Source organism: Amaranthus tricolor, chromosome 1 (genome assembly GCF_026212465.1).
Source record: "Amaranthus tricolor cultivar Red isolate AtriRed21 chromosome 1, ASM2621246v1, whole genome shotgun sequence".
NCBI lineage: Eukaryota > Viridiplantae > Streptophyta > Magnoliopsida > Caryophyllales > Amaranthaceae > Amaranthus > Amaranthus tricolor.
Window position 1 is genome coordinate 43,215,716 of NC_080047.1, and position 19,149 is coordinate 43,234,864.

Consider the following 19,149-nt stretch of genomic DNA (forward strand, 5'->3'; position numbering starts at 1 on the left):
TATGGGAGGAGGAGGATTAGCATTACAATAGTGTTTGTATATTTTGAAGATTAGTAACATTTTGTATATATTGAACACTTGTACATATTTAGTATTTGTAACATATTGACTTTTGTGTATCATTTGTAATATATGTGTACATGTATATATTTTAATCGTATTATCAAACGTGATTTTGATGGAGGAATAAGGAAGGAAATGTCGTGCGTTGTGTTTTGTTGCTTGAAAATGTCGTATACTGCAATGAGGAAGAAGGAAAAAAAAAATTTAAAACGCCATAGTCGCTGTTACTAACAGCGACTATGGCGTTTTATTTTATTTTTTTTTCTTTTCTTGTTTCGCTGTTAGTAACAGCGAATTACCCGAAGCTAGGCTTGGATGTACGGACGCTTATTTTGGGAAATAAGTTTTTACGAAGCTTATTTTTGGAATTAAGTTGTTAATTTATCTTATTTTATTCAAATTCTCACTACTGGACAATTTTTAAGCCCATGTGCTTGGCCTATGTAACCTGGCATAAGTTTTCACACTCATGGGTAATGGGCTACCAAGTACATGTAATATTTATGCTACTGAAGTGGCCCAATACGTGCAATAGTACGAGAGTAGATGTTTTAATTATTTTAGTTTGACTAATTACTAATTAGCATTAAAACTATTTCAAAATGAAATCGCTGTAAATGTAATAGGTCTCTTGAGAGACTGAATTTTTGAGAGACGGCTCTCAAAGTCTAACCCAATTCCTTAAAACACTTATTAGGCGCACGCATTTCACAAAACACATACTACAATTTTTAGTAGTTATTTTGTATACTATAGTAGACATATACATACCTACAACACATAATATAAACTCCTACATCAAATAATCTAAACACCTACAGCACATCACATAAAGTCCTTCAGCAAATAACATAAATTCATACAACAAATAACCTAAAAATTTACAACAGATAACCTAAATCCTTACAGTAAATAAACTAAACTCACACAATACATAAACACCTATTTTACCACTTCAACACGTTTATAGTACTTCAAGTAGCTTGTACTTCAAGTAGCTTTTTAGTTTTGACTAAAAAGCCAACTTTTCAACCGGCTTAAAAAGTCGTTTACCAAACACTTATGTAGCTGTTTTGACCGATCAAAAATCTAAAAGCAAAAGCTAATAGAAAAGTGCATGAAAAAGCTATCTCTCAAATACCCCTATAAGAGTTACTTTCTACGTTTCAATCAAGTTTAAACATTTTAAATATATTGTCTCGATCACCTACATTTTTATATATGAAAATAATTACTTATCTTCATAATTAATTTAAATTCCTTCCGCGCATCTCTCTTTTGTTATAATACCATCCAGATAATAGAACTTTTAAACGTATTTTCTCAACAAAACAATCATTCATTTATAAAGTGAATTTACTCCAATGTCTTTGAACAATACATGGGAATTGTATAGAATGTTAGAATGATGCCATTGTTCCACTTAGCTATTCTTGTAGGCAAGATAGATTGAACTACTTGAGGATATATGGTATGAAGGAATAGGGACAAAAGGAAAGAACACTTATTTTAGTACTTCATCTTACTTATAATTCAATTAAAAACCCTCAAATACCAAAAAAAAAGTGTGGTAGGATAAAGAAAAATAGTGTATACGCAAACAAAGAAAAAGATTAAAGCTTTGATGAAAGAAACACACAGCAATATAAAATGATATTTTGAACACCCCTTCAAATAAAATTATAGGGAAAAGTGTCAAAAAGTACTTGATAAATTTTTATTAAAAAAATACCTAATAAAAAAAATTTGTCAAAAAATACCTAATAAAATTTTTTCTTTTCCAAAGAGTATCAATTAACGTTTTTCTTCAATTGATCATCAAATATAACGATTGAGTGGTCAAAATCGAAAATTCTTCTTCCTCATCTTCAATTTCCTCACTGTCTTCTTCCTCTACTTTTAAATCAAAATCGAAGTTAAATTGGAAAAGAAATTGAAGATGAGGAAGAAGAATTTTCAATTTTGACTAGTCAACCGTTATATTTAACGATTAACTGAAGGAAAACTTTACTTGGTATTCTTTGGAAAAAAAAAAATTTTGTTAAGTATTTTTTGGCAAAATTTTTTTATTAGGTACTTTTTGAAAAAAAAAATTTATTAGATATTTTTGACACTTTTCCCAAAATTTTATAATCAAAACAATTCAATTTTATAATTCGATTAGTCAATACTAGACTGGCAAGTGGGGACATTTGAAAACAATAAGATAAAAAAATCAAAAAAATTAACAAAATAATCCAACTTTCAAACTTATTCCAAAAGTAAGCGTGAAAATCCCAAACCTGAGCTTTGAGGCTGTTCGCAATTAGTTAGTAACTGCGAACAGGTCAAAAAAAAGACAAAATAGTTGTTCCTACTTAGTAACTGGGAACAGCTTTGACTTATTTATTTTACCAGTTAGCGAACAGCTAGGGTTTTGAGAAATAGGAAAATGAAAAGGAAAGGAAGGTGCAGCAAATTTGTGTAGCTATTTGTCCGCAAGTTTAGAATTTTTACGCTTACTTTTGGAATAAGCTTGAAAGTTAGATTATTTTTTTGATTTTTTATCTTATTATTTTCAAATTTTCGGCAAGTGGCGACCCTGACTTCACTGGAGAAGAACCAAGAATTGTCTGACTAATTCCGCTGACATCCAACTTGAAAGCCATTAATCTTAAATTTATTTTTCTTTTCTCCGTATCAATTGCGTAAACGTTTCATTTGATGATTTGAAAAATAATATTGTAAATTGTGAAGATTATTGAAAAACTCTTTCATACTGCAAATTGACTGAAAAGAACGTAACTTTGATAGGATTGAACCTGGAAGGATTGATATTACTATATTAGCATCATTTTCAGTTTGTTGCATTAAATTTGTTTGTCTTTTGGTTTAATTTTCGTATTGGGATTTGCAAGATTGGTGTTGTTGATGGATATGCGCTAGGTTAAATTGTGCACACTAAGTGTTCGATGAAATGTCTCAGAGAGATGTTTTGTGATTATGTCTTTTGTAATGGGGCAGGGGTTGGAGTACATGCCGGTTAGAATAACATTAACTTTATACAGGGAAAACAAAATTTGGGGGCGACACACCTCCCACCCTAAAGAATTTTTGCTGCTGAAAGTGTAGAAGGCGTTGGGTGTCTGTTCCTGCAATTGTTGCTTTGATATACAGCTGCTGCTTTGCTGGGGTGAAATAAGAACTGCAGATCAAATATGATAGTCGTAAGCCCATAACAAATATATTTTTTTGATTTTGGACATTAGCATATCAAAATCAAGTTTCCTTGAGCTTTGACCCAGCCCATAAATGACCTAGCTGGCCCACCCAAAATATCTCTGATGTTAGCCATGATTAGCCCATGGCCCATGACCAAGCTATCCAAATACCCAGGTCTAATTGCAGGTAGTTGGATTGAGATACTATATGCTTAAAGGACAAATCAATTTTATAGCCTGAATCTTGCTTTTAGAAGAGGTTTCTATGGACCCTTTACTCGTTCTTTCAACATGAAATTGGACCAAAGTAGCATAGGTTTTTTAGTGGTTGAATTGCCATTGGGGGTGGCTCGAAGATATTTGTCATTGTTAGTGAACGATTAAACTTTTCAAGAGGTTTCAAACATGTCTTAAGAATCATAATGGCTTTCATATTTGAATTTCTGATAGTGATGCTAAAAGCTCTAATTTTTTTAACTGGACTTGCAGAATAGAAGGTTAATCCTGACCAATGCCTCACCGGACACGTCCAATGGCAGCACTCGGGTGAAGCTCCTTAGTGGCTTCTGCTGAGTACCGCCTTCCAATATTTCTCCCTTCTTCAACTACTATCAAAGAAGTTTCCAAGTGGCTTCTGGTTAGTACCAAACAACCCTTTTCTATCCTAGATTTCTGAACCTTGAATCCTTGGATTCCAACAGTCTGTCTTTCAACTAACATTAGCTTTCTTATTACTCTTTTAAATACTTTAAGAGTGTATTTCTTTTTAGTTTCTTTTTGGGTATTGATCCTCACACTTGAAGCAACCATCTTACTTTGTTATTTGTTAAGTACTTTCGCATCGACGAGCAGTAAAATTTTTAGCTGCAAAAGTGAAACAAGTTTCTGGGATGACATGTGAAAATTGAAGTCCAAGCTATACTTATTTGATACTAACTTAGAGTAGAAGACTAGAAGTTAAGCATAAAAAGTGCTGGTTGTTTTATATGTAGGCCTGTTATCTACAATGAATATAGGACCGCGACATAAAAGAATGACAGTCAAGTTAGTTTACCGCACATGCAGAGATGAGTGTTGTCTGTACGAAAAGGACTAGAAAAACTCCAAACTGAACGAGGATAGAAAAATTGGTTTTATATGATTAACCTTATTCGAGTTTCCTTTTGTTTTTTTTGTCCCCCTTCAAACTTGATTGGAAATGAAGATAAAATATGACAGTTTAACGCACATGCAAAGATGAGTGTTGTCTATACCAAAAGGATTGGAAAACTCCAAAGTGAATGAGGGTAGAAAATCTAGTTGTATATGCTTAACCTTATCGAGTTTGCTTTTGTGTTTTTTTTCGTTTCCCTTCGAACTTGATTAGGAATGAAGATAAAATCTGGGAGTTTATTGCACATGCAGAGATGAGTGTTGTCTATACGAAAAGGAATGGAAAACTCCAAAGTGAATGAGGGTAGAAAATTCGGTTGTAGAAAACTCCAAAGGTTGTATATGTTTTTTTCCGTTTCCCTTCGAACTTGATTGAGAATGAAAATAAAATCGGGGAGTTTACCACACATGCAGAGATGAGTGTTGTCTAGATTCACCATCGCCCACTGATATTGTACATAAATCTATACAAAATGGACTAGAAAAACTCCAAATTGAAAAAGGATAGAAAATTCGATTGTATATATGTTTAACCTTATTCAATAGTGCTTTTGGTTTTTTATTGTTCCCCTCGAATTTACCACACATGCAAAGATGAGTGTTGTCTAGATTCACCACCCGCCACTGATATTGTACATAAATCTAGACAAAATGGACTAGAAAAACTCCAAATTAAACGAGGATATAAAATTCGGTTGTATATATGATTAACCTTATTCGAGTTTCATTTTGTTTTTCTGTTCGATCCCTTTGATTGGGAATGAAGTTAAAATCGGGGAGTTTGTTTTCGAGTGAATGAAGGAATCGTTGCTGACAATGAAATGAGTGATGTACAAGTACTTGTTTGTGCATAACATTTATCAATAATTGAGTTCTACTGAATACGGATTACTGAATGTTGACCATACAAGATACGCCTACCTTAGAACTCACGGGTCATTCTGATCATACTCTATTTTCAGCTTCCAGAATTTTTCTAATTTTCTCTTCATCTGGAAATAATTATCACATAAATTGTGTTAATTTTATTTAAATTTATAATGATCATACTCTATTATTATCAGTAAGACTATATATGTTAATAATTTTACGTTTTAGTTTCGGTTTCTTGAAATATTACATTTCTTAGTCTTTTACGTAGAGATGTCAACTAGACAAGTCGAGTCAAGTACTAGTCAATTTAAGCAAGGCTTCTTAAAAATTACGCAATTTTGAGCTCGAATCAAGCTTTTAATTATGTTCGAGCTTGACTTGTTTATATTTGAGCTGATCAAGTTTTAGTTGAATTAAACTCAGTTTATTTGCTTAACAAATGAATTTAACAAGTTCTTTTTCTCTATTGTGTGGTTTAGTAAATGACTTTTGTTTTTGGGCTTTGCTTTTTGCCGGTCAAATTGTCAAAACCAAAAAGCTATTATGAACGGCGTGTTTGGCAATTGATTGTTGGCTATTAATTGTTGGATTTTTTAGTCTTTTATAATTGGCTTGTTTGACCAGATGGAAATGTTGTCTGTTTTTGTTGGCTTTTAAGTTATTTGAAAAAACTAAATGCTTATGGAGATGTTTGTAAATTTTAGTATTGGTTGTTCGCTGTTTATTATAGAAAAAGTGGGCCAACAAGCCAAAAGTCAACAAAAAAACTACCTGGAGCAGCTTTTTCATTTTGGCTTAAAAATCAGCTTTTCAGTTGCTTTAAAAGGCATTTACCAAAAAAATTTTTTCGCTGTTTAATCAATCAAAAGCCAAAAGTTAAAAGCCAAGCAAAAAGCTAAGAACCAAACACCCTCAAAAACTTTTATATTGCCTTTTTCTTTTTTATCTATTTTTTCTCTAATAATCGACAAATTTTATCAAATATTTTCATAATAAATGCCTTAAACAATTAATTTTCTAACTGGTCAAATTAGCTGATAATCATTTTTCAAAGAGACTTATTAACAGAATATTATTCGTACTGGCACAACAAAAAAGATTAAACGTATGATGCAATTTGCAATCAACTTTATGTTTCCCTTTATTCTCAAAAAATCTACAAGGAAACAGTTTTAGCCTCATCCATGGAATATTGTTAGAACATCGATGGAATTGGCATCTATGCACATATTTTATCGCTTTGCAAATTGCAACCCATTAAATATTTGATGCAATTGGCATATTTAGAGCATGTAACTAATTTATTGCTTTGCAAATTGCATTCAAAAAGAAAGAAATAAGTTAATGTTTCCTTTTATATACACTACCATATTACTAAACAGAAACACACCATTTTGCAAAATTAAAAAAAAAAAAAAAAAAGTTATGGGAACTTTGTTTGTCCATTCTTTTGAGTTTACTCTAAATAGCTACAAAAATCTTCACATGAAAAGTTGTACTAATCTTACTTTTCAACTAATAATAATGTATTATTTCAATAAAGTAAGAATATTTACTTACGATAATTCACATACAAGTAGTTGAAATTCATAAGTCGTACTTTAAGATGCACCGATTCACCTTTTACTACATGACTCGTGAGTAATTATTTTTTTCATGGTATATCATACTCATTATATATAGCAATATATGAGATCTGGTAAGCGAAAATAAATCTGTAAAGATGGTTCATAGGTCGAGTTTGATTCAAGTCAATCAAATCTAAAGTTATTAGTTTAGTTTTTAAAAGGTATTTATCTAAATGTACTTGCTTCACTTTCTTACATTTTAAAGTTGTCATTAGATTTAAAATTAATCCATAAACAAAAAAATATCTTAATGGTTCTAAAATTAATGGGTGCATGATATGGGACCAAGAGGAAAAGATCAAGTGTGTGCGCACGCGTTGTCTGAGTCAGTACGCAACCCAAGCCAACCCGACCCGACCCAACCCAATCCAAACCCCATGTGCCTCCTCTTCACATGTGCACTTGTCCCATGTTAATGCCTTATTGCTTTCATTTCCCCACCTTTTCTTTTCTTCTGTCTTTTTTTTTTCTTTTTTTTATTTTCTCTTCAACTCCTTTATTTATTAGTTTTTTTTTAATTATTTATTTATTAGTTGTATCTTTTAAGTTAAGATTATGATTTATGATTAAAAAAATAATAATTTTAGACATCAATTCAGTATCTCGAATAGATAGATGTTTGGGGGAGACAGACACCAGACGAATAATATTCAGACCTCTTTAAAGAAAGGGCAAAATCCAAAAAGGATTATACGTTTTCAAATAAATCTCCAAAAAGATGGTATAGATCTTGTCTGGAAAAACATCTCAACAAACAATACACATTAAAATTATATATATAATTAAAAAAGTAATAATAATAGTAATTTTTAATATATGATATCCTTATAAGTAACTTTATTCTCCTTTGGTTTACTTTTTTCAACTTTATGATCAAATTTGGAGAATCATTTGTTAATTGAGTTTTAAAAGAGTATTTATTGTTTGTCTCCTCCATTTAGGCCATTGATATGTCATTGTTGGTTGTTTTGTCAATGGCCAGCCTTTTTTAGGTTTCGAGTTTAAATTTTATTTAATTAAATTTAATTGTTATAGTAAAAAAATAAGATCAATTAAAAAAACCAAATTAGTAAAGAAAATGTGTAATATGATAAAAAGATTATTGTTTATGGTATTTACTAGAATTAAATAAAAGTTGTAGCATTACCTAAATTTATAAAATGTAACCTTTGTGTTTTCAATTACTATTTTGTTAAAAAGAAAGGAATAAGAGTAATAATATAAGTATAACTCATATATTAAGGTATGAATCCCCCTCAAACTATGGATAATGTTCTCTACTTTGATAGATTCATACTATTTTTACATGTTTTATATATATGGCCCATTCTCAGTTTTAAAATCAGATACGGAACAAAACAACACAATAATTATTAAATGCAATTTATTTACATTAACTTGAAATTTTAAGGTCTAAATTATTGCAAACTAGTATCTAAATATTTTTTTCCCTAAAAAAAATATCTAAATGTTTTAGGGGCTATTGCATTTAGAACCTCCACTCCTCAAAATCCAAATATTTTATTCTAATTATATGGTTTAGCTTTCATACTTTCTTTGGGCTTCCAAAAATTTAGTTATTAGTTTGGAAGTGACATATAATAAGAACATTTGTGAAAATTGGAATTTTATAAGTTTTTTGAAACAAATTTAAACATAAGCTTTTTTGTAAATTTATTTTTAAAATAAGTGTCTTTTTATTTAAGTATTACTTGATTCTGTTCAATGTTACTAACAACGAGCCCATGTCAATTGTATATTTGTATCTAACAATGAACAAAGAGCTATTGCCATATTATAACAACTACTACCTTATTCGTTGTTGATAATATCGAACAAATCTTGACCTTAGACTTTAACAAAAGACAATTATTTTAAAATTAATTTATACTAGAGCTTATTTAAAAAAAAAATTAAAATAAAAAAGGCTTATAAAATTCAAAAGTTCAACACTTGTGTTTGTAAAGGCATATAATATTTTGACATTAATTCATCAACATACTAGGTAAACAAGTACAACAATTATTAATAGAATTAATAAATAGTGGAATCAAATTCACTATCAATGAATGTTTTATTTTATTTTCTTATCTTAAAGTCAACAATAAATATATTTCATATAAGTATATCTATTAGTAGTGAGTAGTTTATCATTGGGTCGATTGAGTTTTTTCTATATCTAATAATTTTATTATCGTAATTTCCCCAAAGTATATACTCTATCCATAAAAGATTACATACTTTTTTAGTGCGTTCTTTAACTTTGCTACAATTTATTATGAAAGTTTTTTTTAAAATTTTTTTTAATTCTCATTCACACATTTCTATTTTTTAAAAAATATTTTTCAAATAATTTAAATGGTTCCACCATTTTTTAATCATCTTCAATATAATATAACTATGACAATTTATCAGTGACAAAACAAGTAATAAGTATTTACCTATTGGTATTACCAATCAAATGATTACAATGTCATTAATGAACCTATTAGATAAGTATTACAACTTCTAATCTAATCACTAATAGTGATGACCAATTGATTAGTGCCAAAATTAACTAATAATTTTAATTAATGATTGATTAGTATATTGAACCTAATTAACTTAACTTCTTTCGTTAGGCAGTCTGTTCGGAGCTTGACATTTGGTTCAATGTTAATATGTTAATCAATAATCACATTAGTAATCAATAAGCACCTAAATAATTAAAGTTGCTTTCAAATTATGTCAATTACTACCCGTTTCCTTTTGTTCTTCCTATTTACTCTTTGTACAGTTTTCAAAGTAAATTTCTTCAAAATTTCTAAATTCACATAATAAAAAATTATAAAACATACATAATAAGAAGGTATACATTAAAACGAATCTAACAAATCTCACATGAATATATTTTATCTTCTAAATATGTGTCAAAAATATTAATCAAAATTCTCCCTCATTAAAGTGGAATATTTCAAATGGGAAAAACATTAGAGAACGGATGGTGTATCAATTAACCAAAGTGAATTATGACTTATCCTAGTAATTTTTTGGACTACACAATGTAATATTTGATTTTTTGACGCTATTTATCAATCATTATTAATTTATATTATATTCTTAATCTAAATGTTAAAATGTAGTCAAGTGAGATCTTGTTTGATTCATTTCAATGTAAATTTTATCAATATTAATTTTTCATAACTTAATTATGCACGATTAGAGATATTTAGAGTTAAATTGGTACATTGAATATAGTGTAAAAACCAAATAGGACAATTGATATGAGTTGAGGGGAATATAATTTAAATTGAGTTTTAAAAAAATGAAAAGATAATTGTATAAGATTCAATTCTTTGATAAAAACTACTTAATTTTATAACTAAAAACTGAATCTTATCTCAGTTAGATTAATTATCACTTTATTTACATAAGATTATGAGTTTAATTCTCGTTGTCTTTCTTTTTTTTTTCTTCCCTCAATCTATCTTATTAGTTGCACTCTTTTTGTCTATTTATTAATAATTTTGCTATGCTTTTTCTTATTTGTACACTTTGAATTTTGTCTATTTTTCAAGTATATCTTCCACCATTCTACCCAATAGTGAAGTAAATTAATACGTTCATAATATTATAAACTGCTCAAAATTTATCCATTTGAAAGTTTTATTTACAATTTAATTCCCGTGTTAGCCCAAACTATACATTGTAATTTTTACATTAAGCAAGCTTGAATTTGAACTTAAATATTACTCGCAATACATTTAGACACATCTGAATGGAGTGATTGAAAAAAAAAACTATATTAAAATATATATAGTTATGCTAGTTTAATAGTTGAATCATTATCATCTTACCCAGTATATCCCGTTCATAAAAAAACTAATTTAATAATTAAATGTTTTTTTAATTTTTTCTCCTAAGAAATTTAATTTTTTCATTTGTTCTCGCCTATAGGAGATTCATCTATCAAACGTTAAATATTACATCACAAGTGTCCCATTTGTTTTATGCACTCTATCCAAAGTACTTTAAAATAAGTCTATATACTAATATAAATTATTTAATCCATATATAATCTATGGGTTACGATGAAATCATCTCCTACAAAAATTCGTATTTTTCAAAAATAAAAACAGAGAAGATGAAGCAGTATTTGGAATATGAATCGCAATTCGCAGAAAAGCAAAAGGAACATCCATCACGTGTCCACAATAACATGAACCAAATCCTGCTATAATTCCCCTTAATTAACGTGGACCAATTATACAACCCCACTCTCATGCCTTAATCATATACGTTGTCTATCTTTATAAATTTGTCGATATTTCTATTTTGATTATTTTTGTCAGCTTTTTTATTTTTATAAATATTAAAAAAAATTAATATTTGAAAATAATAGGGGTGAAATATTACTATCTTTAGAATAATAAACAAAATACTAGCAAAAACATTTTTGTCCCATGATAAATACACTTACAAATTAAACAGTATACTAAATTCTTTTTTTTTTGTTTTTAAATAAAAAATTAATTCATTTAAGTCAAGAAGTCTTATTAATTAACTTATCAAAAAAAAATAATATTTTATATTTCCTCCGTTCTTTTTTATTCTTTTCATTTACTTTTTGCACGGTTTTTAAAGTAAATTTTAAGCATTAATTTTTTTAAATACGCATTATAAAAAATTATAAAAAATATATAATAAAAAAGTATATATATTAGGATGAATTTAACGAGATCTCACATAGATATATTTTATCATTAATATATCTCTTCAAAATTTTATCAAACCGTCAACCTCTAGTGTACCTTAGCGACTTAGCCATTCGCCTACAAACTACTTTGCGCCAAAGAGACACCCTAAACCATCTATAATCCTACTGTTTTCGATTATATCCCGCACCTTTTTGTTTTGGATTATAGAGTAGATGAAGGAAGCGGAAATGTTATGTGAAAATCAATTTTAAAACCTTTTTTAAAAAAGATGGTACTTGCTCTAACTTAACGTCATGTTTAGTTTATCACTGATTTTTATTGATTATAATTGTATTTACTACTGGATTGATACTAATTTTTACTGATTAAAACTATTTTTTATTGATTGTAGCTTATATTTAGTTATAAATTATAACAGAATTTTAATGATTGCAACCAATTATTATTGATTATAAGTAATTTTTATAAATTACAATTAACTTTTGTTAATTATATTTAATTAAAGTTTACTTTTACTAATTATTGATTATATATTCTTAAGGTGAACTAAACAAAGAACAAGACAAAACTTGATTATTATGAATTAAATTCCCACCTTAAAACCTTGATAAACATTTGAAAATCAAATCCATTCAAAAAAAAAAAGCAAAAAGCACATTCATATCATCACCCTCCTTCTACTTTCTCTCTCCTCTTAATTTTTTAAAAATTAAATCATTCCCCAAATTTCACTCTTCCCCCTTCTCTCTCCTCTTTCTATTGTACACTTTCAAAACCTCCACCTTTTTTTTCTTCTCCAATAATCAATACACTCATCCTAGAGCTGATTACTTGTACTACTATTATTTTTAATTTCTAGGGTTTGTATCGAATCAATTAATTGTTTTGAAAAAGACTAGATCTTGGAGCTAAAAAGTGAAAAAATGGCTAACGGAGAAGTAACGGCAGCACCGGCAAGGTTAACGACGTCGGCATCGTTTAAGTATAGGAAGAAAAATGGCGGACATTCTAGAGTTAATTCTGAGGTTGAAGATGTTGTTCATTTATTACACGGTTCTGATCCTGTTCGGGTCGAACTTACCCGGCTTGAGAATGAAGTTCGAGGTTTTCATCTTTCTTCACCCTTTTTTGTCGTGGATTTGATTTTTTTATTATCGGCATTTTCGAGTTAATTTGATAGATGGGAAAATATGTTATGTTTAAGCTATTAATTTTGGAAAATCAATTTTGAAAAAAATGTATATGCCAATTAATTTCAGCTTTATTGATTTTTATTTGATTTATTTGAATTCCATTCTGATGCTCTTAATTTTTTAAATAATAATTTTTAAAATATAAGGGTATAAATGTTTTTTGGTGTTATTTAACTTGATGAGTTGGGTATAATTTTGGAATTGCCTATAAATTTTAGCTTTTGTTTTTTTGATATGGAATATTTGGATTTTCCTTCTAATGTGCTTAAATTTTTTTTATGTATAATTGTTTTCAAATTGTTGGGGTATAATTTTAAAATCAACCCTTTTTCTTGAATAAATGTCTGCTTTGTACATTTTTCTAAATGGAAACTTAGGTATCATTTAATACTATTTCTGTATTTTTAATTACTGTAATATAAATTAATATTTTGAATTTGATCTATAAAGTTATTACTGTTATAGGAAAAAAAAATGGATGAGTTTTCCTGTTTCCTTGTTTTATGCAATTTGTCCGTGACTTTTTTGAAGGAGATTTTCCCGTGATTTACTCAAATTTAATAGGAGAATTATTGATTTTATGATTCTGGGTAGTCTGTATATACTGTGTATATCTTGTCTAATAATTAAATAAAAGATTTCTTCTTTTCTTTGTATGTCTTTTGTTGGAGTCTATATACCGTTAATCCCTTAGTCTTATTTTGCATTTTGTTACTTATTAATCTCAAATGAGATCTTGTTTGATTCGTCTATATTAACTTTTTATAATTTTTAGTTACTTTTTATAATTTTTAGTTATATACAATTAAAGATATGGATTGAATAATTGCATTGTACAGAGTCCCTAAAGCAAATCGGACATTTTGTGGTGAATAGGAGGGAGAATTTATTTAGTGGGTATGTAATTTAATTAGGTTGTATATGGGAGTATTTTTTTAATATGAGTCCTAAAAGATTTAGTTGTAATTTATGTATGAAAGTTTTGTTGTCATCATCATACTTTTTATTTGAAAATTTTTTGTGGTAATTTGGTTACTTGACAGAGACTGTATAATATTTGTATTTTGGATCTTATATGAAAGAAAATGTTGTATTTTTAAGCTCATTTCTTTGGAAGGAAGTTTATTTATTTTGGTCATGAATTGCAGAAATGTATACTTTTCTATAAAAATTCTAGTTCTAGAAAGTAGCAAAGCATCTATTGACTGAAAAGGTAACATGGGTGAATGATGATTATGCTCTATGGGGAGATTTCTTTTTCTTCTAACTGAAATCAACCTGATGGGTAAAAGTGATTTTTTTAACCTTGATGTGTACGTTTTTCATAATTTGTAGAATTTGTCAATAATAGTTTCATTGATTTGGTGCTTAGATTCACCTTATACTCCATTTTTCACTTTAAGAAGTCAACAAGAATCTAGGTCCAGACGTGTCTAGGCTATGGCCTCACTAATTTGATTAAACGTCCAACTAATATTGAATTGTATTATACAAAAGAAGGACAATCAGCACACATGTAGACATGTGTGATACTAGTGTTTTAGGACTTGCTCTTGATATTCATTGAGTCATGATATCATCTTCATTTTTTTCTATCCTGGTTAGAGCTTATAATCTTTTCAAGTTGTGAGCCTTGTTTGGTGTGATTATGGGGGGTTTGTCTGAGTATTCTTTCGGGTTTCAAGTAATATATTTGGGTTGAGTTGTTTTTGTTTACTAAGCGTGTAAATAGTTATGTTAAGCTGGCTTTATCTAATGTTAATTTATTCTGGAGTTGGGTGTTTTCATGTTTCAATCCCGGTTGGAGTTTATCTAATAGTTTCTTACGACCTTTGGGAGCGTCTCATCATGGCTGTTTTTATAGAACATTTGATGCAGTTTAGCTAATCATCATATACATATTGGGATAATCAAGGGTTTAGACTGGGTAAAGAACCGTGAAAATTGATAGTTTAATTTGTAGCCAAAACATGAAAATTATTTGCACTCCTGCTACAAAATTTACACATTTTTGGTGATTTGAATGAATGATTTGAGGGCTCTTCTATGCTGGTTAGGTATATAAGGATAAGCGGAAGCATCCTACATCATACGTTACTGTAAACTTCGTGTGATATGGAGAATAGTAATTACATTACATTAGCTCAATGTCATTTGTGACTTCCACCTAGGTTCTAGATGGAATCAAGAGGAAAACAGTAGGGTGTCTTTGAGGGTATGCGAGGTGATCGACCGCACAGGGCCCCCTCATTCTCCCGTATACGAAAAAGTTACTAAAAAAGAAATATGTTAATTTTATTAATAAAATAAATATATTTACTATAAATAAGGTGCAAAATAAAAGTTTTACACAGGGCCCCAAAGTTTTCAAGACGGCTCTCAAAACATTAATATTGGTTTCTTTTTATTCCACCTATGTTAACCTTTGTGGTTGATTTTCCTTCATCCATCTGATATTGTGACGGGGATATCATAGGCAATGCATCACTCCAGCAATTGTACCGTTGCTAGAGCTGGTAGTTGTAGTCATCTTTGATGGTTCTTCATAATTAAAGTTCATGGTTCTTCCCCATTCCAGCAATTTGACTCTATGCTGTTATATGGTGGTGCATGATCAGATGTTAGCTGCAGGAATATTCTTATGATTTGTAGTAGTATAAGTTATATCTACATACATTGTCTAGATCCTCATTTTCGCCTTTGTGTTCTTGCTGCAGAGAAGGATAGAGAATTAGGAGAAGCACATACAGAAATCAAAGCATTAAAGCATTCAGAACGCCTCAAAGAAAAGGCAGTTGAAGAGGTAACTACTCTGCTTTCTGATTTGATATCCTTTTCAATGCTTGATTAGTGTTAGGATCTAAAGCTTTGAAACCCAGTGTCATATAGGTGTACTATGTGTTGAGGTGTGAGGTTCACCAGGTTTCGTTGATCACCCTTATATGTTTTGTACTTATGATGGGGACAATGATATACCTGACATCTACACTGAATGCTAGCCCCTACCCCTTTCAAGAGAGATTATGCTGTATAATTTCCATGTCACTTTTATGTGATACACCTTATGTGTAGTCCTCATGATCTCAAATTTTCTGATAAGTTCGGTTCTGCACATCCAGCTTAGTGACGAGCTTCTAAAGGTGGATGGAAAGTTAAAAGCTACTGAAGCTGTTTTGGAAAGCAAGGTATCAAGCATAAGTACTGGTTCAGTCTTCAACATTTATCGTTAAGCTTCACTTTTGGATGCTATAGTGAGGTGGTGTCATCCTAATTTTGCAGAACCTTGAAATCAAAAAGATCAATGAAGAAAAGAAAGCTGCTCTTGCTGCTCAATTTGCCGCAGAAGCCACACTTAGACGAGTGCATGCTGCTCAAAAGGATGATGACATGCCCCCTATAGAGGCCATTATTGCTCCGCTAGAGGCAGAGCTAAAGCTGGCTAGGCAGGAGGTATTTTTTGTCCATTTAAAACTGAATCTAGCTATAATATTTTTTCTTGTAAAATGAACTACTTAGGTGTTTAACATGATACTTACTTCATCCCGTCCGTTTTTTTTTGTTGGGTGAAATTTTATCTTTGTTGACTTGATGGAACATTTTTGAGTTACTGATTTATTTTTCTATGTTTAGATTGCTAAGTTGCAGGATGACAACCGGGCGTTGGATCGTCTCACAAAATCCAAAGAAGCTGCATTATTGGAGGCAGAGAAAACTGTTCAGATCGCTATGGCAAAAGCGTCTTTGGTTGATGATTTGCAAAACAAGAACCAGGAGTTGATGAAGCAGATTGAAATCTGTCAGGTGTCATTTTATTTTTCTTTCTCAAGTTGATTAAGACAAACTGTATCTTTATGGTTCTTTTTAGTTGAGTAATGAATTTTACGGATTCTATCAGGAGGAGAACAAAATTCTGGACAAAATGCATCGTCAAAAGGTAGCAGAAGTTGAAAAGTTAACACAAACTGTTCGAGAGCTTGAGGAGGCAGTATTGGCTGGTGGAGCTGCCGCCAATGCTGTGCGTGATTACCAGCGTAAAGTGCAGGAGATGAATGTAACTCTATATTCTCAAATTGGTTTATTTTAAGAAAAAGTAGGCTTGGTATCTGAACATAGCTTGAACTTTCATCTGATTTGAACTCTATATTTTCTTAGGAGGAGAAGAAAACTCTTGACAGGGAGCTTGCTCGTGCTAAAGTTACCGCAAATAGGGTTGCTACTGTTGTGGCTAATGAATGGAAAGATGGAAATGACAAAGTTATGCCCGTAAAGCAATGGCTTGAAGAGCGAAAATATTATCAGGTATGTAATCTCTTAGCTCTCGTTTTACCTGCTTCCGCCATCTTCGATTGTTGATGTAGTCTTGTAGATCTCGACTACTATAACTGTATTTCTGTGTTTACTGTGTTCTTATAGGGTGAAATGCAGCAACTTCGGGATAAGCTTGCAGTTGCTGAACGCACAGCCAAAGCAGAAGCACAGTTAAAAGTAAGGTCACCATCTTTTTTCTTCTTAGTTTATAGGTCTTCTATGGTTCTCTAATGCTTATTTGTTTCCTCGTTAGGAGAAATATCAATTAAGATTTAAGGTTTTAGAAGAAAGATTAAGAGGATCCGCGAGTACCAACCCTCCGCGTGTCACCCCAGAAAGAAGAAGTCTAAGTAGTGGTCGAACACGGCGTCAGTCTCTTGGAGGAGTGGAAAATGTCTCAAGGTTGACTTCTAATGGATACTTGTCTAAGAGAACCACAAATTCACCATCTGGGACTCAATCCAATTGTGTAGTTGCACTACTAAAGAACGTTAAGAATCCTTCACGGTCATTTGATGGTGGTGATAAACCTCAAGGAGATAATCCATGTCCAACAGTGGTTAACGCAGCTTCAAATGGTATCGACAAGATCCAAAATGGCTCTCGGAAAGACGATGATCATAATTTAGTTGAAAAACCAAAAACGGACTCTGACGATGTTGTATCTGGAGCATTGTATGATATGTTACAAAAGGAAGTTGTAACTCTCAGGAAAGTCTGTCATGAGAAAGCTCAGAGTATCAAGGACAAGGATGACGCGATAGAGGTTAGAAACTACTACAGTTTCTGAACTTTCTTCATTTTAAAGATTTTTCACTAGGTTCCTCTCAGTTTAATTGAATTTTCACTAGGGTTGATTTTCAGTTTTCACCAAGTACAAGAAGGATCAAATCCCCCTCCCCTCTTGCCTGTACGATATTCTCCTCATCCTGGACCCCAAAATGAAGTTTGAGAACAAAAATTGTAATCAATATTGGGATTTATATCTAGAAAGTTAAGGTGTATGTAACTGTAAGGTTCCTGGGGTGGGCATCATCTGGTTTTTTTTTCCTGATATGGTTAAATCGTACTAAACTTCAAACGTTTGAATTCAGATGTTATCGAAGAAAGTTGAGACCCTAAACAAAGCAATGGAAGTAGAAGCGAAAAAAATGAGAAGAGAAGTGGCAGCAATGGAGAAGGAAGTTGCCGCAATCCGTATGAACAAGGAAAATGAGCAACGAAACCGAAGAATGAGTATTGCTAGAGGAGTTGTCAATGGATCTCAACCGCGTTCTGCAAGGTAATTACTCATTTTGTCCCATTAAAATTGCTATAGTTGTCCTTAAAAGCTCTCAGCTCACATAGAAGTGTAAAGTTGTTCAAAACAGACCCAATGATCCGAAATTTACCTTACCATGTAATCGAACCTGATTTGACCCGATTTCAAAATTATTTACAATTATGTAAAAAACAATATGAGCTAAAAATTCGATTTCAAATCGATCCTAAACACTTAACCCGATGACCCGAATGAACACAAATGCGTAATATAGTGGGGCATAGGTGTATACTGCAAAGTTAGAACTTAGAAGATTCCTATTTACTTTGTTTTTTCTTTTTTCCTTATGTTACTCAATTTATGGTTTATGGCCTATATATCCTTTCTATTGCAGGAACATTCGGAATTTGTAGACTATGATCTTTGCATCGACATGCTTACACGAAGGATTCGACCTTTCAACTCTAGAATTATAGGGCTTTGCATTCCTTTTTCCTGTTCATCCTGTAAAGAGCTGACTTGTATATTTGTATTAACAACATGATTATGATTTATTTGAGATTAGTGTTATGTGAATTAGGTTTTGATATGGTTATTTTTTAATTACACCATATTTGAAGGATTTGCTGAGATTTTTTTTTTCTTTTTGTAAAGGGCATAGCTACATGCCCTAGTTGTCAAGTTAGACATTTTGTCAGATTGCTATCTTTGGAAGGATGGGCTAAAGCTACTTTTGACTTTAACTAGTTATGGATTCATATTTTCTCTTTTCAA

At 30.7% G+C, this 19,149-nt stretch overlaps 1 protein-coding gene across 1 annotated transcript; it reads left to right on the top strand.

Annotated features, from left to right (window-relative positions):
- Nucleotides 1–12,248: 12,248 nt before the first annotated feature.
- On the top strand, nucleotides 12,249–19,149 carry LOC130827466 (microtubule-associated protein 70-1-like). The gene is made up of 11 exons (XM_057693200.1): nucleotides 12,249–12,717; nucleotides 15,524–15,609; nucleotides 15,926–15,991; nucleotides 16,086–16,256; nucleotides 16,437–16,607; nucleotides 16,702–16,857; nucleotides 16,959–17,105; nucleotides 17,220–17,291; nucleotides 17,368–17,880; nucleotides 18,209–18,396; nucleotides 18,770–19,149. The coding sequence occupies exons 1-11, from the start codon at nucleotides 12,537–12,539 to the stop codon at nucleotides 18,786–18,788; spliced, it is 1,770 nt and encodes a 589-aa protein (XP_057549183.1). The 5' UTR covers nucleotides 12,249–12,536; the 3' UTR covers nucleotides 18,789–19,149.